Raw genomic sequence first — 24,323 nt, forward strand, 5'->3', positions numbered from 1 at the left:
TTTCGAGGGGAAACAATGCTGCTTTAACTTGTCTATGTCCCGAACAATTCGTTTATAGCCTCGTATGACTCCTGGAAGAATCCCTCAACTCCTTTACTATCGCCATCGCATAGTCAGAATACCGATAGACCTGGGACACATATTGTTTTGCGGTCTTGCCGCTCGCCTGGCGTTGCGCATAACGCGCGCTAATGCCTTGTACGATGATGGCACTCCTGAATCCCCAGAACGCGTTGCCCCAAGCCAAATCCACCGCGACATTGTAACCTGATTCTTCTTTATACCATTTCAGTGCTTGGTCTAATGTGGGCAGGCCGGGTGTCACTCCCGGCGAAAATGCGTCTGGCTCACCAGCTGCGATGCGGGCTGCTTGGCTCACCTGGTCCAGAAAAGACCACGGTGATACAAGATTGACGACGTCGGAAAGTGGGTGTCCAATGGTCGCCATTTCCCAGTCCAAAACTCCGATGACTCGAGGTTCGGTCTTGTGGTAGATGAGATTGTCAATCTTGTAGTCGCCATGTATAAGGGTTGCCCGGTCTGCTGGTTGCTGGGACTTGTCCGATAGAAAGCTGGCCAGTTCGTCAAAGTACGGTATCTGCCCGACACGCTTGTTCGTGTCGACGTCTTGAACCGCTGCTTGGACCTTAGAAAGATTGCCGAATGTCTTCATTTGTCTGTCATAGAAACCTTGGTGCCGACCGAAGTCAGAGAGGCCAACCTTTTTAAAGTCCACTCGATGTAGTTTGGCCAGCGTCCGTACAGCATCGCGCCACCTGCTCGTGTCAGTAGATGCTTCGCGTGGCCGACTTTAACCTACATTTCGGTCCTTTCCTCAGTGCTGACATTTGGGAAATGGATCTCTGTGATAACTCGACCGTCCAGGAATTCCATGATATAGAATGCAGTTCCAATTACGCTGTCATCTTCACACAGCATATATACCTTGGGAGCCGGGACATCGGTCTGTTCGAGGGCGCGCAGAACCTTGAATTCGCGCGTTACTTGATGAGCTGTCTTTGACAGCAGTTGGCCCGGCGGCTTCTTGCGCATGACATATTTGCGACGGTCTGCCGCGATAAGCTGGTATGTAGGATTTGACTGTCCGAAACCGAACTGGAGGACGGCTTTCGCTAGCATGCAAGCTGTAAATCATAGGTGGTGAGAGCGAGATTTACCTGTTTGACCTGCAGCGGGGTTTTGATTTCCGGGATGGTTCGGTCAATATATCGCTCAAGCGACTTGAGATCAATTGGCTGGCGAACTTGTTCGGCCATGGTGCTGGTATTGCTGTGAGGTTGACCAAGTCAGTGGCATCAACCACCCAAATATCCAGCAAAACGACCTGTTACTTGAAAAACATCTGCTGTGGCTAGGCGCAGTTGCACGAGATTACCTAAGACTGTTGCCAATCCACTGTCGACGCCATTCCGGGTGTCGAAAGAGACGAGTCGAACGGTGCTGAGTGCCGCACCATATGAGACTTGAGCCCAGCTCCTCCGGTCCGCAGTGATCACCGACAGACATTTGCTGGTTGAATCCTGTGAGGGCTGGCCCCAACAACACCAGACCTTTTTTTTTTTTTTGTTGCTCGACCGTGGTTTGCCAAGGGCCATTGGCGCTTTCCAAACGAGTGGACTCCCACCTGTCGAGCCGTCGTGATGACTTTTCACTTGGAAAATTCGAGACACACAGACTCCGTTTAGCACAAATTTCACAGGAACCGTGAGCAAGGTGCGTTCAAGACGATGCCTCAAACTTGATCAAGGCGCCATTCCTGTCGATTGTGGTTCACCCGGGTTTCATAAGTTAAAAGTCTCAACTTCTGACTCACAGAGCTGGCTCTATCCGCTGGATCATGGTGTTTCTAAGTAGCCACGCAGTAAAGAATAAACACTCTACAAGCTACCGGTGAGAGGATAGTTGCAGCGCCTTATCCGGGCTGTTATCCCGATCCAAGCTCTCACGACTATTGAGGTGTTGTGCATTATTAGTGCCAACACCAACAATTTAGATACTCTTATGGGTATGCATTTAATTATCTGGATTTGCAACGAACCTTCTCTACCATAATGCACGCACTGATATCGCGGCGACGATCAATCCAAAATTCAAGGGAGCATTTGGCTAGTCAAGAATAGTGGTCCCACTGCCATCGTATAACCCGACGGACTTTCGAGAATTATCAATCGTATGGTTCGATGCCACTGGGAGCTCCCTCGTCCTTCCGTCAAAATATGGGGACTCCAAATTTGTGCAAGGATTAGTACTTTATCTCAGACGAATCCTTCAAGGGCCATCATCAAAAGTTTTACTGCTGGCAATTCCGCCCGCATAACCCATGATCTTTTTGCATTTCGGGTAGTCGAAAGCCCTTCCCCAACCCAAGTTCCCCCCAATAGAACAGTATTGCTTGCCACAAACGCCCAGAATGGTTTCGAAACGGAGAGCCCTCATTACAGAGTGGATTGCTGGCTTTAAACCCTTCACGAAAGACAGTGTTGCACGATATCGGACCGTTGATGCGGCCCACGTCGTCGTCCCAGCAACTTCTGGGACTCCCTGGAATAATGATCAGACTCGAAAATTCTTCTCGCAGTAGGAAGGTGTCGTGAAGGAGGGCACACACGAGGTTCATTACTGGTTGGAAGATGAGAAGGCCAACAGCTTGGCAATCTGGACAACTTGTACGTTTACTTTCGAATACGACATTGAACCTTACGTCGGCACGTACATGATGATCTTTGACTTTGATGACACTCAAAATCACATCACAAGATTTGTCGAGTTCATTGACACTGGCACCACCCCACACATCATTCGCAAGGTCTGTAACAACGATATCAACGAAGGGTATCGATCTGTTACGAGGGGTGTAGAGAGAAGGATCACAAATCGTTGCAAGTGCACAAGGTAGGGTGTGGAATAGTAATGTACTGAAACCTGTCTGTCTATCCAAGGGTTCGAAGGCTCTTCTTATACCTTCGATCCGTTCATCTTCCTGCCTCCTTTCTAACGCCCAGCCCCCTTCCTGCCACCTTTGCAGTGGCTGGGAATTCGTGGCGTGATGGGTGTTACAAGAGTGGCGATAGGAAAGTCGGAGGACTACCGCGCTTACTACCCAGGTGTATGATATTTGACGAAGGGAAGCATTCCCATAGTGGTGAACCCCACTTGGAACCTCATCCAGAATCGAAATATGGCATACTGTTTGCCCAGACCACGCAATAGTGGAGGTGGGAAACTGGTCGCCCCATAAAATGGATCGATGAAAAGCGGGGTTGGTTTTCTGAAAGACGTGCTCTTTATGGTTCTCCGTCCCGTCTCCTTGTGTACCAGCGGCTCTGCAAACAGCAAATTATTTCTCTCTTGCAACGGAAAGGAACGACGTGTACGGTGAAACAGGCTCAATGATACCCCCAGGGATTGCTTTCGTGACTGGAGGAGGACGAGGCTTAGGAAATGCGGTGGCATGCTCGTTTGCCCGCGCAGGCTGTCGAGGAATCGTGATCATCGATATACTACCAGATGCTGAGCTTGAGAAAGGCAGACAGGCGGTCGCACAACTAGGTGCTAAAGTAAGTAGAAGGAGTTGCTCCACTGACTCAGGCCCTTCTATTTCAAGCAGTGGCTCTCGAATTCCATAGCGAGGAACCATAGTCAATTTCGCATCGGTGAACTCGATTCTGGGAGGTCTCGGTACTGCTGCTTATACTGCCTCCAAGCACGCAGTCAACGGGTTGACGAAGACGGTAAACTTATCCAGGCTGGCCAAAGTTATATCGCTGACCCGTGGGGTGTTGTAGGCTGCCCTCGAATATCGCAAACAGCACATCCGTATTAACGCAATCTCCCCCGGCTTTATCTGGACCGCTATTGCGGCAGAGAATACCAAGAATGACCCTCGAGCGCAAGAAGTATGGGCACAGATGGAATCACGGCAAGGCAGAACAGCCTATCCAGAGGAGATCGGCGATGCAAGTGTGCTTTTGTAAATGGCCACAACCTAGTCTGCGATAAGTACGACCATAGATGTGTTCGTGCGATCAACAAAGCTAACAAAACAAGTGGCTACTGTGTCAACCAAAATCCTTTCTGAACACGCTCAAGACTGCCCGAACTTCCAGGGTGACCGGTAGCACTAGAGTGATGTGCCGGAGACTGAGGGCTGGAAGACTGACATGGCCAGGCATGAAATCAACGTGGACGGTGTGATCGATGCGGGCTGCTACAGAACGCAGCGTGAATAAAAACCGGTGGACTGCCTTATCTATTACCTATACCTTGCTGGAGTTGATTTGTGGGCCAAAGCCCGCATATCGACGGTTCTAGAGCAACGAAGGGTCTTAAGTTGGTACGCCGACACGCTTCGATCACGTTTCAGATAGAGTATGCAATATCCGTTTTCGCGTTCATCTTCTTAGATCATGCTGTACATGGCGCCTCCAGCCTGGGCGTCCACTTTTGCTGCTTCCCCCAGGCCAACGACGGTAAACAACTTCTTCGGAGTGAAGTCGGAAGCCAGCCCGGTTCGTCCAGTAGTTTTGATGTTCTGGTATGTTTGCCGTATGGCCTCATAAGCCGGCGCAATTGCAGCAAATGGGAAGATGATAATTCGAAAGCCAAGCTCTTGCGCCTCGTTAGGCGTCAAAGACGGCGTGGCGCTGTGTTCAACCATGTTGAGTAAAACTGGCGTAGGCGCTAGCGCTTCGCGAACAGCCTTGCACTGTTCTTTAGAATTGATGCCTTCTAGAAATGCAATATCAGCGCCAGCTTTGATGGCAGCCTTTAATCGGAGTATCGTTTCGTCAAAGTTATGAGTCTGCAATGCGTCGGTTCGAGCTATGATCAGGATATCGGATTGAAGACGTTCGCGTTCTTGGGCGGCGGCGGTGATCTTCTGCACGAGGACCTCGGTACTGACAAGTTCTTTGCCGCTGAGGTGGCCGCACCGTTTGGTTTGAATCTAGTCCTCAATGTGCAGACCAGCGACACCGCTGCGGTGATATTGTGCAACCGTTCTGGCGACCATATTAGGGCCTCCGTAACCAGCGTCGGCATCTGCAATCAACGGTACACTAGGGTCCAGATTGGCAATCATTTCGGCATGTTCTCTCATGTCGTTAAGTGAGGCGAATCCAAGATCAGGCTGGCCAAGTTTAGAGGCACAGGTCCCAGCGCCTGTCTGAAGGGAAAATTAGCTGGTATCTAACAATACAGACGAACTGAGATGACGCCTACCATATAAATGCATTCAAATCCAACCTCCAAGGTGATTCGAGCGCTGAATCCATCGTACACTCCCGGCGCAACGATGATTGACGACGTGGAGTCCAGGAGCTGTCGTAGGCGTCGCCCGGGGGTCAAGTCGTGGTGAATGTCCGCCGTTGAGAGACATCTTGGTTTCGTATATTCTCTAACGCTGGTAGATGCATCCGTCGCAGGTACTCCGCACGTCTTTTATGCTGCCTCATCTCCGTTACAGGTAGCATCACAAGGCCGATACCGGCAATAAATTCATGAGATTGGAACATTCTCTTCGATGTATGACCCGACGCCGGGCCACTTCCCGGAGTCGAGCAGCTCTCCAAGTTTACATTCCAGAACGCCCGAGCCAGGATATTAGTGTGGCCTTGTGGAGCCGCGCGACACCTATAATTTTACTCCCGATTTTTATTTCCCGAGATATCACTTGTCCCGAGATGAAATGCCAAGATACAGAGGATGGTTGTGGACCCATGTTCGGCATCTGCGGATGCCTGCGGTAAGCAGTTAGATTATCCCATCGTACCATTCGATACCCATCCCATTTTGCCACAACGAGTCAAAGTTCCGCGAAGAGGTCTCCAGCCAGGATGTGTGAGGGGATTTTTTTCACCTCTAGGAAACATTGCTTCAGGACATGCCAACGCAGGTGAACCATTACACACATTTGGCATATCACGCAGAGATCTCAAGCATTAGTAGGGCAAATACTAAACGTGTAAAGCTGCACGACAGCCTAAGTTATGTCAGGTCTGATTGATGATCGCCATTCATGTAGTCTTGGCCACCCCCCGTGACACACTTACATGCCCAATTGCTGGTAGTGGTCGACTCGCACGATCAAGATCATGGATATTTCTCCAACTGCTCTGACTCTTCACTAGTTGGTTTATTTGATCCAAATATATCCTTCTCCACGTCCTCGTTGTCCGATGGCTTGACCGTTTTAAGAACCTGTGCAACCTTCTCTGTCATCACGGGCGTCAAGTCCTTGGTATACGCCGCAGCAACAAGGGCAACTACGCCAAATGGTATACTGGAGTACCACACGTAGCGGAAAGACCTGATATAAGCCTTCTTCAACGCCACTTGCGAGACTTGCATAATCTCTGAGGTGAGTCCAGGAACAGATGTCGGCGAGATGTTCGGTGTGGCCCCGGTCAAGATACTCAGGAGAGCTGGAATCGAACTCGATGGTAGGCCGGCTGCGGCTGCAGCAGCTGAGACATCCTCGGGCACAAATTCCGCGGCTCTACCCGTGAAAATTGTAGTGAAGACCGAAGTGGCGACAGAACCACCGCCGAGACTCATAAGCGTCCGAAGACCAGTCGCAAAACCGATCCACTCGTCTGGAGCGCAGAGTTGGATCAGGGGTATACTGAGTAGATTTGTCCAGCCTGGGAATTTCAAGCAGTGTTAGTCCTTACTCAGAACAGTGTGTTCATAGGCTGACTTGCCTATCCCAAATGTAGCCGCTGAAGCCAGCCCCATTGCCATTCCCTGTTGGTCGTAGTCGACTACCGCAATGAGCGCAATAAAGAGAGCACATATGAATACTCCAACAGCTAGCACTCCATTTGTACCGATGCGTCGTGACAACCACGGCAGAACAAGTCCAGAGATTACTCCACCCACCGTAGAAACACCAAGTGGCAGCTGGGAGATACCGACTTGTATGGGATCATTTCCTACAAAGCAGGAAGTCATGAACTGTGGGTACAGAGCTTGAAGAGAGTAAAACAGCATGCCGCTGACAAACACCACAATGGCTTGCAGGGTGAATGTTCGAAACCGCCGCCACAAAAAGGGGTGCAGGATCGGGCTTTTGGTCCAATACACCTCTGGAACCCGGGTCAGTACGACACTCGGAAAGCATATTTCTTAGCCTTACGCTGAAAACCAGTGCCAATGGTGACTAGAATACCGATTGTCAATGGCGCCAGGAAATGTGGGCTCGTGGATCCATATTGTGGCTCCCAAACGATGCCCATCAGGAATAAAGTGATACCTGAAGTGATTCCGATGAAGCCTAAGTAGTCAAAATCTCTCAATACCTCTTTGGCTGACACATTTCGAGTCGCAAGAGGAGCTTCCGGCCGATATGTGAGGAATGTCGCGATTGAGAGGGAGACCCCAGATGCTAGTCCGACCCAGTACACTGTTCTCCAGCCGGGGGCTGTGTCGACAACCATGCGGTGCGCTCATGTCGCGCTACCTTAGCAAGAGCCAAAATGGGGACCGAGGAAGAAAGAAGCCTACCGAAGTAAGACCCAGCACTGCTGAAGAGCAGAAAGGGTAATTCGATGATTCCAACAACTGGCCCTCTCCATTTGGTGGGAACTGGCACTTGTTAGAAAATCGTAGAAGCTAAGTGGTAAGAGCAACTCACCAATCTCCGACACAGCTGATACGCATTGGATTCCCCCAGCACCAGCAAACCCCATAATAGTCATACCTGCAATCACTTGGTAATGTTGGCGATTGTAGTCCTCCATGAAACGTGCACTGACTCACCAGTCCCAACATTCTGAGCCAATGCTGCAATAAGACCACCTAATCCAAGGAATAGACCAGTCGACACCGCGAACCATCTCCGCCCGAATACGTCGGCTAAAGAACCATAGAGTACAGAAGAGACGGCATAAGCGACAGTATAGGATGAAGCGATCCAAGAGTATGATGGGCTAGGCCCTACGTTCTGTCAGTACTATATATGCTTTGGACAAAGTGAAAACGATGTGTGAGAAGCGCAAGTCGACAACCTACCAACATCAGTGTTAATATCTGTGATTATAGTCACCGCCATAAGGTATATAGCTAACGAATCGACGAAACTGAACTGCCAAGCATGTCAATCCACTGCAGCTCCAGCGATTCAGGACAGGAAGAAGTACCGCCAAGGCCACCACAGCTAGAGTTAAAGTCCATGTAAAGACTCTTTCGGGTGATCGGGCGTCCGACACATGCTCCTCCAGGTGAAGCATGTTGCTGGCATTTGACCTGCGCTGGGATTGAGAAGAAAGTAATGGCATATTGTGCGACTCATTGCCTTTGGTTAGGAGTAGGGAAGCATGATTTCGTCAGAGGTTCATTGCTCTTGATAAAACACTCTGGGGGTTTTCCAAAATGGGGAGTACGACTCGTATAAATAAATGGCAGCCACATACCCTTGCAGGTAGTAAACTCAATCCCAAACCAGCTTCGTATAACCCCCGCAAAAATGGTAAGCGCCCCAGACTTTCCCAAGTTGCATACACTGTCGGAGAAAAAAAAAAAAAAGAGCGGATTCCCGAAGACGGCTTAGTGCATCGTAGCGTTCGATATTTTCGGATGAGATGAGCCTGCTGAGCCCTTCTTTAGAGGGCTTCTAACGCCTTCTTAATAAGCTAAGAGTAGTTGACCAAAAGTTAACCCAGCAGGTGGTAGGTACTGATGCCTTTTTTATTTATTGCTCTCTCCTGTGAATTTCTTAACCGGGAAATACGCGACGATCTCTGATTTAGAGACAGCTATCCGCAGGGACCAATCGAAGGGAAACGGAAACAGAGAGTATCATCCTCAGCAGGTTGAGTGAAAATTACAAGTTCTCTGCTAGTGCAAGTACGATATTCCCGCTCATAGTTTTTGCTGATGTAGATATTCAGTCCCTTTGAACTCGGCAAGATCATCGCCAACGCTACTGTTAGCTGGTCTTTGTACCTCTTCTTAGATCGACCGTAAGGCGTATTCTCTTCTCTATCAACCTTTCCTACTCACATACTACAATATGCCGTCCAAACGGTATGAAACTGGGTTGGTATTCTTGAGAGGCTGGAGGAAATTCGACGTAGACGACTTGGTTGAATACCGCACACCCAATTGTCTTCAGGGCTTCGCTCCAGCCGTATCAAACGACATAGTCTGGAACAACGAGCAGGTTCAAGACTTCTACAGCCCGCTCCAAGGTAAAGTGATGAAATCCTTATCCCTTACTGTGAAGGAGGTCTTTGAGGACAATAAAGACAACAAAATGGCTGTTTGGTTGAACAATCGTGTTGAATTTGGGCAAGATGTCGGAGTTGCAGGGGGTGGATACATCATGATGTTATGGTTCGACGAGAAACAGGAAAAGGTTACGAAATTCATCGAATAAGTAGATATACTGACGGCGCAAGGTATCAAGGATAGAATACAACAATCTTTGTATATCATCAATGGAAAACAGCCGCAGTGATGAAGACCTATATTCTAGGAACGTATGGTGCCTGTCTTGGGCTTTCATGAATGCCAGTCATAAAACATTTTGTCCATACATTACTCAGGTATATCATTAGTACTGGGCAGTACGATTATCATTGTATATCTCCTGATCCCATTCCCGCTAAATTGGCGGTAGAGATAGTCTATTGGAGTACTTTAACGATGCCTATGGTTTTGGAGCTCGGCGACTGTACTAAAAAGGCCCGTCAACTGCCTCTTAGAGGCCTCTGAGCCGCGGTCCGGAATTATCTAAGCGTGTACGGAGCGTGCAACGCCTTGAACACATCGGCTGGATGTCATCGACCCGAGGACTACTTCTACATATGAATGCCGAAAACCATCGCTGACTCTACTGTGGTAGGCTGCTACCGCGTCGTCTTGCTATTTATACGGAGCCCCTGCCATTGAATGCAGCCTTGGCCTCGTGCGAGGAAGACTGGCGTCTCGTCTTGGACGAACGCTGGGAGAGACGCTTTCGTACCATTGCCCTAGAAGGAAAGGCAGCCTTTGTATCTGCTCCTTTCTCAGCGCCAAAGCCTAGCGACGTTTGTAATTTTTTGTTCAAGCTTTAGAAGTTGATGACTTTTCTCGGGAAAGAGCATTTTGTCACCCCCAAATTGAACAAATATCGTCTTTGGGGCATTTTGACCAGAAAGTTCCCGATTTTGCCCCCTATCAACTCCGCCCTTTTCCTGAGGAGATAATCTGCTAGACCCTCTTCTGCAGGTCTCGATCCCAACAATACCGAGAAATTGCTGAGAGGACTGCAGCTACAATCATGGCACTGCCAGCAAATTCGGTCCCTGCTGCAAACCCATGCTTTCTGATCAATGCACCGGCGATTGGAGGCCCTGTCAGATTGGCAAAAGACACCACGGCGGTTGCCTGACCCAAATAAGCACCAATATCCGCTGGTCTAGCTGCCATCGACGATATTGAAGCAGGATAGACCGAGATAACCGCACCAGACACGAAGCCAAAGAAGCCGGTCCAGACAATCATACCGGCCGTGCCGTGCACCCTCGCCCAACAGAACAAAAGTATGCCGTTCAACACATAAATTATTGGTAGTGAGTTGAGTCGCCCAAATCTGTCGGCGAAGTAACCCGGAATAATTCGCCCGAGCATTGAACATCCGTTCATGATTGGTAACATGTAGAAGGCCAGCTCTTGGTCCATCCCAACTTCCTCTATCGAAAAGACAATGATGTAGTAGTAGGGAATCCATAGTGCCCACAGACTGAAGAATACCGCCGCAACTAGAATCGAATAGCTCGGAATGTTGAACGCCTCGAACACAAACATCTTTCCTCGGCGTGGAGGAAGGCGCTCTTTGACAATAGCGCAAGCGACTATCATGAGTGCGAGTAGCGCGAAGCCCACTGCGCGAATGCTCCAGGGGAATTTCAGAGTCCGACTGTAAAGAGCATTCCTCAATGCTATCGGCAGCAGAATACCGCCCAAAGACGCTCCGGCTGTAGTGACTCCAATGGCAAGGCCGCGCTTCCTTCGAAAGTAGTGGCCAATCACCGAAATGGCGGGGGTGAAAACAAATCCAGTGGCCAGACCGCACAGAATGCCTTGTGCTAGGAGGAACTGATAATATTCATGGCACAAGCTTGTCATCATGATGGAGAAAATATACACAATCGAAGCAGGTATGATTAGGACCTATTTCATCCCGTCCGGAACTAGTGAGCTTGCGGTGCATGGTTCAACGGACGAGGGAGGCCTACCCTCGCTCCATATAAATCGAACAGATTTCCAGAGAACAATCCTATCAAGTACTGAGTAAACGTTTGGGTAGATCCAATCCATGAAATGGTTGAGGGCGACTCATCACTAAGCTGATGGGTTTCGTAGTAAGATTGAAAGGTGCTGATGGTGCAAGTGTCTCCGGTCAGCGCCCATAATCATGACGTACTTCAGGATGTCTTTCTTTGTTCTCTTACCCAAATGAACTGAGCCATCCGAATGAACATCCCAACAAGATCATAGACCCCAGCACAACCAGCCACGCTCTCCAGCCACCTTCTGGAAAAGTCGTCTCGAATGGTGGTGCTGTTGTTGTGCCTTCATTCTTTGGCTCGGTATCGTCTGAAACGTTTGCGACACCTTTTTGAGACGGCTGCAAAGGCTCGGTGGACTCTCCCGGATCCTTCTCATCTATAATTTCTGCACGGTGAGTACTGTTGTCGATTGTCATGGTGTTCAAGGCATCTTCTCAGGGTTCAACGAAAGGAAGAGTTAGAGGCAATGGACGTTCCATGGACCAGACGAGGAACATTTATATCACTCATCTGGCATCGGGCCGCGGCTGACCCACATTTTACCTGCAAGATCGGATTGGATCACCTTCATGCATGGACGGCGTTAAAAACGGAAAAAAGCGTTCGGCCGAGCTTAACCTACTCCGCATCTCTGTGACGTGACAACAGATTCGTAACTCGAAGCCTTTGCGTAATCTACTTCAAACATAGGACCATTTCTCGATCAGGGGCCTAGCTTCCAATAAAGGTGGTCGGCTCTACGCGACAGCGTGAGGCGTACAACTTCCTTCGGAATAAATCCCGTCATGTCTCGAGCACCATCTCCGAAGTCTCGTCTGATTCTGACCTGCGAGCCATGCCGGTCGTCAAAATTGAGGTGCGACCAACGCAAGCCAATATGCAGTCGTTGTCACGCCAGGGGACGCGCGTGCCACTACATCTCGCAAGTGACCAAGTCGGAGTCGGGACGCTCTTCCGGCGAACGAAGGAGGCCGCTTATTGCACCTGGTAACGCCTCTGAGGATTGCGAGAGCGCCCGCGTCCCACCAAGGGCAATCTCTGCTTCTCTGTCGGTAGATCTCCCGCAAAGTCTGGACCTTATCCATCACGGCCCAGGCTCCCAGCGATCATTGAGATCGAAATCTGACGAACAAGAATTTGCCCAGCCTTTACCACATCTCAACCGAAACTATCCTGTTCAAAGAAGAATTCGGGCAGCGGTCTCGTGCGCTCGGTGTCGAAAATTGAAGGTCAAGTGTGACCGACAGAACCCTTGTGGACGCTGCCGTAAATATGGGCAGCATTGCAGGTATCTACCTTTTCGACTACAAAATACGGCCTACCCGACGGGGGAAAGGGAGACGTCAGCGCTGAAAGGCGATACCATGAACAAACGAGGTCTCTGGAGAGCTAAACATTGCGCCGATAGTCACTGGGTCACTCTCTTTTACTATGCCGAAAACGTGCTCGAAAAACGCGGAGTTGGAGTAAATCACTTGGAAAACGACCCTGAACCATGCCTTTCGAGTGAAAATCTGACCTTACCAAACTACCCCTTCGTGGAATGCTGGGATAGCAAGGTCATATCCCACAAATTGCCGCCCCGAGCAACAATTGAGCTTCTTGTTCAACGATATTTCGATACCACCGGGAAGATGTTTCGGATAATGGACTTGTCAGCATTTGAGGTCGAGCTCCAGCACTTTTGGGAGCTACCGGAGCAAGCAAGCCCGGGATGGATGGCACAACTTTTACTCATCATGAGTCTGGGATGCGATTCTCTCAACACGGTGGACGATGAATTTGCGACTTCACACGGACATTTGCCCAATCTATTTCTCGATCAGGCAAACGTTTTCCTTCATCGTACACCTTTCATGTTTCGACCAGATCTCTACACCATTCGAACTTTATGTCTGATGGTCTTGGCCAAACAAATAATCCGCAATTCTTGCTTTGAAGAAGACACGTCGTGGTGCTTGACCGGCACGATCAAACGTCTGGCTATGAGCATCGGCCTGCATCTAGACCAGCCGAGCAATACGTTACCGCACCTCGAGTCAGATGCACGGAGAGCGCTTTGGACGATAATCTTGTATTTAGATCTTCGTCAGTCTGTCCTGAGCGGATTGCCAATTCTGATAGAGCCTCTGCATCTTTCGTTTGCGGTATCTAATAGCCTGGGATTCAGCGACTCTCCCTCCCCCCTCTCCAGAGTTTCGACGCCGCAGAGCGCATCGAATGCAGCTTGTGAAGAGATATTTCAGAATTTTTTTCGCAAAGTCCTTCCGCTAGCGCACGAGATTGCGCTGGCCGCAAGATCAGTTGATTACTCATACGAAAAGGCCATCAGAGATGATGAAGAGGTTCGGCAGGTTCTGAGGGAGGTCAGATGGCTTTCGGCTGATTTAAGCTCTCCGGCCACACCCCACCACGACTGCTCGATCTTGCAGTGGGAGGCCATTCACCTTGACATTTTGTTCAGGCGCCTACTCCTTGAGCTACACAGACGGTTCGCGTACAAGCCACAGGCCGTGGTCCACTATGCCGTCTCTCACTGGAGTACTCTCGACTGTGCGGCAGCGATATTGGTTCATCAGCGAAACATATGCGAAAAGTCCGAATCATCGACGGCCGGCCAATGGCTGAGTGGGATCTTTCGGTCTGATTTCTTCGTTGCTGGTTTGACGGTATCTTTGTACCTCGTACAAAGCGGCTCCCAGCTAGATTCACCCACCTTACCAGGAGGCTACGCTCGAGAGACTTTGCTCGAGACGTTGAGATCTTGCCGCGATATCTGGGCCCTGGGAAAGAATTTAGATCTATGCCAGTTCAAGAGGTTTCAGTTTATTGACCGGGTGATATCTACCCTTGACTAGGACACGGGCGTAGGCAATACGCAAAGATTTTTCAGTAGAATTCCTTTTGGGGATGCCTTTCCACTCATGAAAAGGCCAACGGTTTGAGTCTGCGGACAGGTAGTGGTGGAGCGTTGGTCTTCGGAGATGGATTTGCCATCTCGCGCTTTGTCCATCCCGATGAAAAAGACGTCGAGATTATTTCGTGCGGTACTTTGGCAACTACCATTCGCGGGCGTTGCTAATATATATCTGTTGAGGAAACAAGGGTGATAGATTCCGAAGAACATGTCCGAACTCCATGGCGTTAACCACGGTTGATTGCCAGAGTCAAAAGGTCTCCGAATGATTCTTGTTTTTCTACCTCGATCGAAAGTACCCACAGGATGTCAAATACTTCATCCGCTGCCACGCCCACCAAGAGGCCTGGTCCAACATCATGAAACCGCTCTTCGTGCTCCTCGATAGCCTCGTCCAAACGGGGTCAAATTTCCAAGACAAAGCCGGGGAGGAAATCTCTTGAAGCGACGAGGAAGAAATCACTCTTCGATCCAAGCAAGCTCATTCAGTCATCGTATTGCATCCCTGGACAGACCTTAGTCGTGCTTATACTCATTGATCCTACATCGGATCATCCCCGACAATTCACACTAGTTTGGGCTTTCACCTCAAGTGGTAGTCGCTGCAATTCACCGAAAGTCAAAATATTACCTCGAATGGATAACGCACCATAAGGCTTGTAGCAGTTCGACGTCTTAAGTCACAGGCCTGTCGCTGTGGTCTGGAGAGGAGGCATGAGGTACATTTAGTATGAATCATCGACGGTGCAAAAGCCGTCCACGTGATGACTTATCTTGGCAAGTAAGTTGTTGCGAGGCCAGAAGACGAGATGTGCTTGCCATGGCAGACGTTCAAGCGATTGTGAGTAGCATCTTACCAAGCAAGGTGCAAAGGTCTCTTCCTCCTATTGCTCATTACTATAGGATTGATGGAGAGGGTGGTAAATATTTCGCCGTCAAATCCATGTGTGGCAGCCTTTTTGGTTTATAGTCAAACCATTTTCGCGAGCCGCCTTTAACTACTTTTCATAATCTCAATCTAAAAGCGGCCATAATCGACACTCTCAAGCTGCGACGGGAGACACTTTCGCTCTCAAGTGGGGGCCGATATACTCCGGCAAGAAACAATCGCGCCATTTCAGTTCTTTCGGGCTAGAAGAACACCGTCAGTTTGGAATGTGTGTGGATATTCCTTCGGTTTCCTACCTTGACGGGTCGATTTCGACATGAAACTTTCGGAAGAGGTGTGCAAAAGTCAAGTATAACTCTGCCCAGGCCAGGCTTGAGGACTATATCAGTGAAAGCCATAAGGTGGTCGACGGGGAGAAGGCCTACTTTAACCCTAGACAGCTGCGAGCACCACGAGAAAAGCTGACGAGCCATCTTTCAAGTTGCTTGCCATCCATATCAAGCCAACGCTCTGGTTTGAACTGGTCGGCATCGTCGAAAAGAGTGGGATTCCGATGGACAAAATGGCTGCTCATTTCCACGATCGTCTGTAGAACGTATTTGAGCATCTGGCTAGGATAAACAGGGCCAGGCGAAACGTACACCCCCCGGTATAAACTTGTCAGCCAACGTCACACCAGGCGCCGGCACCACTCGGGGAAGTGGAGATGCAACCCCTGGACTCATTCTCAGAGCTTCTTTGATCACACCGGTCTGAATTTTTCAAGTCAGCACTGTTCAAGGGCAACTGAACACTGGCCACGTACAAGATAAGGCAGCTTTTGAAGTGTCACCAAAGAGGGTGGTTGTTCCAGGATTGGCCACGTTCCCTGGAGCTCCGTCCTGAGCTTCTTGTAAACCTCCGGGTTCGTCAAGATATAGAAACTTCCGTGCATTAGTGTAGTACCCGTAGTGTCCGCTCCTCCGAACATCAGGGCTTGCGACTCCTCGTACAAACTCCCAGGATCGGGAACCGAATGATCACGGTACAATTCGGGCCTGAGAAGTTCATGGTATATCGTGGTGGAGTGTGGGAGCTTCTTTAGGTTCTCGGGGTTGCTCGTCACCTCTTTGATCTGCTGCTTGAGGACCTGGGTCTTGTTTAACCAACATCAACCAATCATGGCCATCGGGAAAGCCCAACCTGCTGAAGATCAACTAGACCGGAAGTGGCGGGACTGACGAATTTGGATATGGTTGGGGGACAGTGAATGATCATATTTTTGTACAAGGACGAATGCTTGAAGGCAACAAAAACTGGTAAGGACGCATCCATGGCGACGATGATGGGGGCCTTGTGATCAGGAGCATTTATGGCGTCCACCGAGTTTCCAAAGCACAAATCTGGCGACTCCGACATCAGTGCAGGCTTAGAGAACCCTGGCAAGGACTTAACTGACAGGTGATGACATCTATCGACATGCACCGAAATGCATAAAATAAGTCAACAGGTCGATCAGCGTGTCGGGAAAATGACTCGCAGAGGCCAATCACCTGGCCTCCGTCAGACTTCATACGTGACTTGCATTCCTTATGATGATGACTTGCCTTCTCTTCAATAAGTCCCTCCGCCTCTTGAATTGCTTTCTTTGAGAAGACACGAGAGAGAACGTCCTTCCTGCTCTTAGCATCTTTGTACTCGAGGAACCCGAAGGATGACCGGTCTTCCCCGAAGCTGTGGTACAGCGACCGTTCTTTGTCCCAACGATTGTTCGCATTGTAGATCTCATGATACGTCTCTGGTCGCGAGAAATGTAGCTGCCATCACGAGTAAGTTAAAGCCATCCAGCTACGAAGGGTCGAGGAGTTCTTCAGTGACGCACCTCGTTTGGGCCCACCCTCACCACATCGCCTGAAATAGTCGGCAAAATTGTATAACTTGACGTTCAGCGATCTTACCGTATTGACTGTGAAGCTTTTCCAAAGTATGCACAAATGAACTTCGGGCGGCAACGTCGATGTAAGCTTTGTAGAGGCCAGTGACAGCAGCAATTGGTGGACCTGGGAAGGCAGCCAAAGGGTGAAAATAGATGTTAAAAATAGCTCGCTCTACCAACCATGTCAAGCCGACCAGAAACGAAACCACAATGCAATCAAAAACGTTGAGGTTGGCCACCTGGCGGACAACAAAGTCAAATCCTGGTGGCATTGCTGTCGACATGGAGTGTATGCTGTGCGTTCTCACATGAGAAGGGTAGGTCGGGTATTTTAAACCAGCAACGCACATGGGGGACCGGCGCACAAGTTGTCAGTTTGGAGCAGATAAACAGGGGTATGGTGGCACCTAACTGATAGGCACGGACCGACGGAGTCCCTTCCACCTAATTGCAAGAGTACTGCAGCTAGTGAGAACGCATTGGTCTGGTTGCAGCATCGTGCACCTATCGGGTCCTGTCCCGCCAACTAGTAGGTGCTTCAGGCATATTTCGTAGTCACATGACCGTCTCTGACTATCCTCTTAGCAATATATACTGTACGTCGCAGCATTTTCTCCGTGCTTGTAGCTGCCTTAGAATCCTCCCTCTCCCTAGGATCGAGCCATGGCTCAGCCGAATCAGCCTGAAGCCGACCCAGCCATTGCCATTGTGAGACGCCAAGTCCCTGAATCGGAGTAAGGAGCGGTAATGACCCATCATCGAGTAGGATTCACCATTCGAACAGGACTCTGCCCTTGGGGATGATGCTCCATCGTATGTTCCTTCCTAGTCGTCCTGTTCGGCACAATCCTGACTTCTCATCAACGCCACAGGGAGTTTACCTCTCTCAAGAGCAGCATTTATAACTATCATTACGCGAATGGCCGTCGTTATCATGCATACCACGCAGGATCTTATTGGTGCGGCTTAGATGTCTCGACTGACTTCAGAAGCATGCTGAGACCGATGTCAAGGGGGCCCAACGACGAGAAAGCCATGGAGCACCTTGATATAGGGTAAAGAACTCTCGATCCCTCATTCCTCGACGATCTTGCTTGAACCGAGGATAGGCACCATCTCTATACACTCCTGCTCGAGGGCCGGCTTCACCTGGCTCCCATTGGAGACGACGTGCAGGTACGCTGTTGAGAGTGTACTAGGAAGGCGGAAAGGCTAATCCCAAGAAACAGCGCGTCCTTGATGTTGGAACCGGAACTGGTCTATGGGCAATGTTCGTGAGCACCCTGACTCTCCCATGAAATATGGTTTATGCGCATAGTGACTTCGCCGACGAACATCCTTCCGCTACCGTCATTGGAACCGACCTGTCCCCCATCCAACCGACGTGGATTCCACCAAATCTCTCGTTCGAGATCAGTGACTGTTGCGAGGAATGGTCCTTTCCAAACGAAAGCTTTGACTTTATACACGTGCGGGGCTTATACGGCAGCGTCGCAAACTGGGATGCTTTTTACAGAGAAGTTTCCAAGTAAGAGAATATTTCCGCTGTGCCGAGATTCGGGGTGACCTTTATTGAGGTGTCTTAAACCAGGAGGTTATGTGGAACAGGTCGAGCAATCAGTGGTGCCCAAATCTTACGACGGAACCACCGATGGGACAATTTTTGAAGAGTGGGGGAATGTCTCCCTTGAAGCGGGAGATGCGTTTGGAAAAACACTTCGTATCGTGGACCAGTCAGCCCAGTACATGACCCGGGCTGGTTTCGAGAGTGTTACCGAACAGCGGTTCCGTTGTCCAGTGGGCGGCTGGGCCAAGGACAGTCGTCTCAAAGAACTTGGACACTACAACCGCCTCCAGTGGGAGGAAGGCATTGAAGGCTGGACAATGATGCTTCTTACCAAGATACTTGGGGTACGTTTTTCCCTAGATTCGCTTGAATCAATATCCAATGCTTACGTTGGAATTCGTCGTTTGTAGTGGAGTCGAGAAGAAGTCGAAGTGTATCTCGCTAGAATGAGATCCGGACTACGTAACCCCAGAATCCATGCTTATCAAGAAATGTATGTCCGCTCCTCGGAATGAGTCAATGACTGACTTTGGAAAGCACTGTGGTATGGGGTCGAAAACCGATGTCAGGACAGATCGAGGAGTGAATATAGAGAAACACCATGGTGGATATCCTATCCTCTTCGACGCACTATTGCATTACCCTAGGATCAATGTTGCTATGACATCAATTTCCCGTAGGAGTTCTGCTAACAACTGTAACTTTGGCTATCGGTCTTGGATCCTCAGGCTTCTTCCTGTCCCATTCCATGACGTCCGTTAATTTCGTTATAACAGTGAAGCGCTCGGGCACTCCCTTGTCGCCCATTCTCTAAGGTGAGATTAAAGCACTTGTAGGCTCGAATGAGTGCGAATATTACTTGCAGTACAGGAGCAAAAGTTGGCCGACCTAAGGACCCACTTTCACGGACGCCGGAGCATACTTTGCCTCCCAGAGTAGTCAGAGGCCGTGACGGCCTCCTTGGGGAATCTCGGTCCCCCGCAACATCGAGCTCCTGCTCGCGTCCGCGATATCCCACAATCTCCCCCAGATTTTTTCGATATTCCACAACGTTCCCTTTAAACCCACTTTGCCATCTTCCTGAAGGATACCATTTGTCGTACGTACTATATGGGGCATATCGCCTCTGAACCCGACCGGCCCTCCACCGAAACGGAGGGCAGCAATAGCTTGCACTTCCTGCCATACGCGTAAGGTTCGCTGCAGTGTGGTTTCGAGCAGACGACCATGTCACAACTGTCAGCAAGACCAGATTGACTGCGTCCTGCATGTATCGGCCAGGGGCAAGCATAAAACCCCGCGACGGAAGAAGGCCGCTACTGGTTGCGAACTGCGCGACATGCGCGGCGAACAAGCACATACGTCGAACGGACAATCTCTTCCAGAATCTTCAACCAGTGTGTCCAACTTGGAGCCGGCGCAATCAGCTTCTCATCAGGATGGAAACTGGAGACACCGTCAGATCTGCTTAGCACGGAGGTTGAAGATTTTGAGTCGAATATTGCCGGCTACAAAATAATCGCGGAACCAGCTGCAGAAACTCGCGGCTCAGGAACTCCGTTCTATGTCGGTGAGATACAACATTCTTGGGAGCTGTTTTAGGCTGCGGATAATGTGTCCTGTGCCGAGGAAGCTAACACGACACATCGGATCCATTCAGGAGAGCTTCAGCCATTGCGTTTCATATTCAATACCATCAAGGACAACAAAGTCGCAACCTGCGCACATTTCTTGGTTCCTCAAGCTAATAAACCAAGATTAGCGTCAGAGGACTATGCATTTCTTTAAGCTAAAGACGCATTCTGCATCGAAAGTGACGAGCGGCGGGCCGAGCTCATCCTCGATAATGTGCACCCTGTTCTTCCAGTGCTTGATCCGTACGATTTTCTCCGACAGTACGAGCTCGAGGGACCTTCGCGGACAAGCCCATTACTTCTTCAGAGCATGTTTCTTGCCGCAAGCAGTGTAAGACATGTTCAACCCTCTTCCTGCTCAGTAGGATTTTGTTTTTGTTCTTCGTGCACTGTGACTGAAAGGAGGACCCAGTTCGTATCATCTGACATCCTGCGACGATCTGGGGCCCATTCGATTACTTCTCTTAAGAAACGATATTACCTGCGCGCGAAGGTGAAATAGTCCCCATGATCCCTAACAATGCCTCCTTACCACCCCCCAAAAAAAACCGACGATTCAAAGTTGCTGACATTTTCCCCCCATTCTTAGCTACTCTATGATTTCGATCACGAAGCGGATAAGGTTTGTCTAGTCCAATCACTCCTGTTAATGGGGTACTGGTACGGTAATACACATGACCGGGCCGACAGTTGGCATTGGATAGGTATCGCCATCAGTCTCAGCCAGACTATGGGATTGCTATGTCCCGGACCTCGTGCTCGACGACTTGGTTCAGTAGTAGCAACTCATCACTGTCCGAAATCAGTCCCGTTGCGGCAGCGGTGGTGAAAAAGTGTGACGAACTCTCGCCCATCTTCCTGGAGATGCTCAAACTGAGCCGGATCATAGGAGGCGTCCTTGTATATCAGTATCGTCCCTTGCAACCTCCGTCCTCGAGGGTTGAATTGTTACAGCAGTACGATATGGAGCTGCAGTCCTAGCGCTTGGGCCTCGATAAGGTCTGCCGAGTAGATGCCACCGCACTCTTGGATACCGACGCTCAGTCAATGGTGGAGATGGTGCACAATCACTTTTTGCACTTGACATATCAGTAAGTGGTACACAAGCTCTACGAACATCTGGAAGTAAACAGATGCTTAAATTATGAAATCAATCTAGTGTAAGAATCATTACTCTCTTCAGACCGATCATTTTCAAAAAACAGGAGGAGTTACATCAACCAGTTTCGAAAAACGTCCCCTCTCAAAAGAATGCGTGGAACAAATGCTTATCATCGGCCTGGGCGGAAATGGATATTTTGAGGAGCCTGGCCGAAGTGGACCCAATTAGGTATCTCCCCCCTGAAAGGTAGGCAAAACTTCCTACTCTGCCCCCCTGACAAAGAGCCAGTATGAAGTCTGATACCAACCAAATTTAAAACGAACAGTGTCACGACCCTTATTCCGATTGTGGTGGTTCTCTTCCTCGATCGCCTTTGGGCGACAGGGTTGAGACGTCATGTCGCCACGCAGAAGGTCGACCTGGCCATGCTCATCTTACGGGAATTGGGGGAAAGATATCTTGCGGCTCGCTTCATCATTACCTACTACACGGCAGCGTTCCAAAAGATATTGCCCGAGGAGGCCCACGGTGGTCTGCACCCCGTCTCCCAACATCAACACACCACCTCAAGGTCACCATGTTGTTGAAAGTCAGAATGCACCAGGAATAGACGCCACCACCACTTCGCGGGATCTACCGTGGACGGTAACTAGGCATAACGTCCTCGATGGATCCACCGAATGGTTGTCTCCAGACCTTCTATTTCCGCATTCCGATTTGTTCTGGGACCATAATTTGACGGGCGACTTTGAACAAGATCTGATGGGACATCTCCCTGTGGGAGGTTGACTCGAGTTGCTTTCGTCTCTCATGTATATTTATCGCAAATACGATAAGGGAGAAGCATGATGTCCAAAAAATACCCAGAACCTATGGATTGAGGAGAATAGGCTTTCTAAGATGGTAGTAAAATTCTAGTATTCAGCCTGATTAGACCATTTCCTTTACCTAAATTGCCATGCAATATGTATTCCTCCCTCTCTTTTCCGTATCAATATCTCATATCGTACTGTTGAGATGACTCTAGGGATTGATTTACTTTCGGCAGAATGAATCATCGAATACCAGACAGCATTGCCATTCGGAACAATTTCATTCTGTGTATATCCATTCCCAAGATATTGGTATCAGTTATTGCTACGGTAGGTAATGTTGTAGTCTTCGTAGCGCGGTCGGTCCATGGCCTCAAAGTAATGAAGTCTACTACCGGGCCAGATTGCGGTCACAGGCCCGTGTTTCTTGCCATTCTTGAACCACGAATTACACGCCGCACTCCAGGTCAACCGTTTCATGAGCTCATGAGTGTGATTGAACAGGTCGTGAATGCATTCGGGCTTGGGGTCGAAACACTTGATATTCTCGACCTGGAGCTTGTCGATCACTTGGAACATGTATCGCGTGTGCTATTCGAAAATAGGAAGCGTCGAGCTGTGGCTGACTGGGGAATTAGGCCCAAGAAAGTGAAACAGATTCGGAAATCCCTCGGCCATGATGCCCATGCGGGCCTTGGGGAAATCGCCAAAGGTCTTTTGGAGATCTCGCCCGTTGCGACCGGTGACTTGAAAATGCGGGCTGAAGGACGTGTCAAATCCGCTCGCGCATATGATTGCGTCCGCCTCATGATGGACACTAAAGCCGTCTACAACACCATTTTCGGTGATTCTCTCTACCGATTGACACACCACTTGTACGTTGGGCTGGATCAGGGATTCGAGGTATCCTGATCCGGGAGTCATTCGGCGGCATCCAAGAGCAAAATCGGGAATCAGATATTCGGTCAGTTGAGGGTGGTGACCCAACCGCTCCGTCATCATCTTCGTGACCAACTCCTTGAAGATTTCTGGTCGTTGCTATTCGTGTGATTCTATTGATAGTTAGTAATTAGTCGAGGGAAAGAAAAAACGCCTCGCCCAGGTTGTTGGTCCCGTGAGCTGATGAATGGCTAGTCCCTGAGAAAAAGAACGGGGGAAATCGGATGGACAACGAACCAACGCAAATCTCTTGTTAAGCTCGCCTTCTAGGTCGCGGCAGTATCGGTGGTATAACGCCGGGTCTTTTGTAAACTTCGTCTTTTGCTCTTCAGAATCTGGGCAGGAATTTAGTATTCCATGATTCTGAGCATTCTTGAAGGGGGTTGTGTTTTGAGACAGAGAGATGAGGCATATTCCGCTGCTTACAATGGAAATTAGTACCGTTAGGTCCAGCATATTTGGCGCCGAATCCAGTAGTGACCCACACGGGGGATCTGAGAAATGATACGACATTTTTTGCCACTATGATGAGCATGGTAAATATCTTGTCAGCGGGTCCGACTCAACCAGATATCAGCACTTATGAATACTGTTTGTATATTTTTCACCCTTTTGCAATTGAGGGATAATTTGAACCGCAGAGGAGCCACCTCCTATTACCGCAACTATCTTGCCCTGCAAAGTCGTACTGCTGATCCCATCGAGCGCTGTGCATCAGCTTTCCTTGGAAGACGTCGATCCCCGGCACATCAGGATATTTCCAGGAGCTTGCCACAACAATAAGTAGAGATACCTTGAAGAGACAAGAATTTTTGAAACTGTACTCACTTAAGGATCCCTCCACCGTTCACAAGGACTTCGCAAGAATCCGAGAGCAATGATCCGTCAGGTCCGAGGATGGACAGCTTCCATAGTCCCGAATCTTCGTCCCAAGTGGCAGACTCAACTCTATGATTATACTTGATGTATTTTTCCAGGCCGAACTTCTTGGCCGTGTCCTTCAAGTGTTGCCAAATCTCTTCCGACTTCGAACAATACTGGGACCAATTTGGATTGCGAGCCCAAGAAAATTGGCTATCCAGACGTTAGCACACAAGGGGCAGTCGAAGAATAGATAGTTCAGGACAAAATGAAAACACACACACAAAAAAAAAAAAAAAAAAAAAAAAAAAAAAAGAAAAGAAAACATACTAACTATGACTTGGAATAGTCCATCTCTGCCCTGGGTACCGATTCTCCAGTCATGTCCCTCCC

General features: G+C 49.4%; 11 protein-coding genes across 11 annotated transcripts; 4 read left to right on the forward strand and 7 right to left on the reverse strand.

The window, feature by feature from the left end:
• Nucleotides 1-52: 52 nt before the first annotated feature.
• Nucleotides 53-1,277, reverse strand: Z518_03522 (uncharacterized protein; the record flags this gene model as incomplete). The annotated part of the gene is made up of 3 exons (XM_013420547.1): nucleotides 53-776; nucleotides 821-1,116; nucleotides 1,179-1,277. The coding sequence occupies 3 exons, from the start codon at nucleotides 1,275-1,277 to the stop codon at nucleotides 53-55; spliced, it is 1,119 nt and encodes a 372-aa protein (XP_013276001.1).
• A 2,133-nt stretch (nucleotides 1,278-3,410) lies between these two features.
• On the forward strand, nucleotides 3,411-3,995 carry Z518_03523 (uncharacterized protein; the record flags this gene model as incomplete). The annotated part of the gene is made up of 3 exons (XM_013420548.1): nucleotides 3,411-3,578; nucleotides 3,648-3,752; nucleotides 3,807-3,995. 3 exons carry the CDS (start codon nucleotides 3,411-3,413, stop codon nucleotides 3,993-3,995), a joined length of 462 nt encoding a protein of 153 aa, XP_013276002.1.
• A 425-nt stretch (nucleotides 3,996-4,420) lies between these two features.
• Z518_03524 (uncharacterized protein) lies at nucleotides 4,421-5,398 on the reverse strand (the record flags this gene model as incomplete). Its single annotated transcript, XM_013420549.1, has 3 exons — nucleotides 4,421-4,966; nucleotides 5,018-5,185; nucleotides 5,300-5,398. The coding sequence occupies 3 exons, from the start codon at nucleotides 5,396-5,398 to the stop codon at nucleotides 4,421-4,423; spliced, it is 813 nt and encodes a 270-aa protein (XP_013276003.1).
• Nucleotides 5,399-6,111: 713 nt separating this feature from the next.
• On the reverse strand, nucleotides 6,112-7,457 carry Z518_03525 (uncharacterized protein; the record flags this gene model as incomplete). The annotated part of the gene is made up of 3 exons (XM_013420550.1): nucleotides 6,112-6,662; nucleotides 6,693-7,106; nucleotides 7,157-7,457. The coding sequence occupies 3 exons, from the start codon at nucleotides 7,455-7,457 to the stop codon at nucleotides 6,112-6,114; spliced, it is 1,266 nt and encodes a 421-aa protein (XP_013276004.1).
• Nucleotides 7,458-7,726: 269 nt separating this feature from the next.
• On the reverse strand, nucleotides 7,727-8,249 carry Z518_03526 (uncharacterized protein; the record flags this gene model as incomplete). Its single annotated transcript, XM_013420551.1, has 3 exons — nucleotides 7,727-7,956; nucleotides 8,032-8,104; nucleotides 8,160-8,249. 3 exons carry the CDS (start codon nucleotides 8,247-8,249, stop codon nucleotides 7,727-7,729), a joined length of 393 nt encoding a protein of 130 aa, XP_013276005.1.
• Nucleotides 8,250-9,031: 782 nt separating this feature from the next.
• Z518_03527 (uncharacterized protein) lies at nucleotides 9,032-9,397 on the forward strand (the record flags this gene model as incomplete). Its single annotated transcript, XM_013420552.1, has 1 exon — nucleotides 9,032-9,397. The coding sequence occupies one exon, from the start codon at nucleotides 9,032-9,034 to the stop codon at nucleotides 9,395-9,397; it is 366 nt and encodes a 121-aa protein (XP_013276006.1).
• An 815-nt stretch (nucleotides 9,398-10,212) lies between these two features.
• On the reverse strand, nucleotides 10,213-11,710 carry Z518_03528 (uncharacterized protein; the record flags this gene model as incomplete). The annotated part of the gene is made up of 3 exons (XM_013420553.1): nucleotides 10,213-11,175; nucleotides 11,241-11,382; nucleotides 11,457-11,710. The coding sequence occupies 3 exons, from the start codon at nucleotides 11,708-11,710 to the stop codon at nucleotides 10,213-10,215; spliced, it is 1,359 nt and encodes a 452-aa protein (XP_013276007.1).
• Nucleotides 11,711-12,079: 369 nt separating this feature from the next.
• On the forward strand, nucleotides 12,080-14,152 carry Z518_03529 (uncharacterized protein; the record flags this gene model as incomplete). Its single annotated transcript, XM_013420554.1, has 1 exon — nucleotides 12,080-14,152. One exon carries the CDS (start codon nucleotides 12,080-12,082, stop codon nucleotides 14,150-14,152), a length of 2,073 nt encoding a protein of 690 aa, XP_013276008.1.
• A 1,102-nt stretch (nucleotides 14,153-15,254) lies between these two features.
• Nucleotides 15,255-17,287, reverse strand: Z518_03530 (uncharacterized protein; the record flags this gene model as incomplete). The annotated part of the gene is made up of 10 exons (XM_013420555.1): nucleotides 15,255-15,342; nucleotides 15,397-15,471; nucleotides 15,526-15,686; nucleotides 15,742-15,852; nucleotides 15,906-16,229; nucleotides 16,283-16,482; nucleotides 16,539-16,637; nucleotides 16,683-16,896; nucleotides 16,962-16,990; nucleotides 17,038-17,287. 10 exons carry the CDS (start codon nucleotides 17,285-17,287, stop codon nucleotides 15,255-15,257), a joined length of 1,551 nt encoding a protein of 516 aa, XP_013276009.1.
• Nucleotides 17,288-17,678: 391 nt separating this feature from the next.
• On the forward strand, nucleotides 17,679-21,197 carry Z518_03531 (uncharacterized protein; the record flags this gene model as incomplete). Its single annotated transcript, XM_013420556.1, has 13 exons — nucleotides 17,679-17,723; nucleotides 17,782-17,828; nucleotides 17,888-18,070; nucleotides 18,125-18,191; nucleotides 18,245-18,285; nucleotides 18,334-18,543; nucleotides 18,593-18,926; nucleotides 18,993-19,075; nucleotides 19,968-20,152; nucleotides 20,372-20,547; nucleotides 20,629-20,709; nucleotides 20,806-20,876; nucleotides 20,921-21,197. The coding sequence occupies 13 exons, from the start codon at nucleotides 17,679-17,681 to the stop codon at nucleotides 21,195-21,197; spliced, it is 1,800 nt and encodes a 599-aa protein (XP_013276010.1).
• A 1,248-nt stretch (nucleotides 21,198-22,445) lies between these two features.
• Nucleotides 22,446-24,284, reverse strand: Z518_03532 (uncharacterized protein; the record flags this gene model as incomplete). The annotated part of the gene is made up of 7 exons (XM_013420557.1): nucleotides 22,446-22,721; nucleotides 22,758-23,168; nucleotides 23,307-23,404; nucleotides 23,496-23,630; nucleotides 23,730-23,836; nucleotides 23,898-24,143; nucleotides 24,265-24,284. 7 exons carry the CDS (start codon nucleotides 24,282-24,284, stop codon nucleotides 22,446-22,448), a joined length of 1,293 nt encoding a protein of 430 aa, XP_013276011.1.
• Nucleotides 24,285-24,323: the final 39 nt, after the last annotated feature.

The sequence above is a fragment of the Rhinocladiella mackenziei genome (genome assembly GCF_000835555.1).
Source record: "Rhinocladiella mackenziei CBS 650.93 unplaced genomic scaffold supercont1.2, whole genome shotgun sequence".
NCBI lineage: Eukaryota > Fungi > Ascomycota > Eurotiomycetes > Chaetothyriales > Herpotrichiellaceae > Rhinocladiella > Rhinocladiella mackenziei.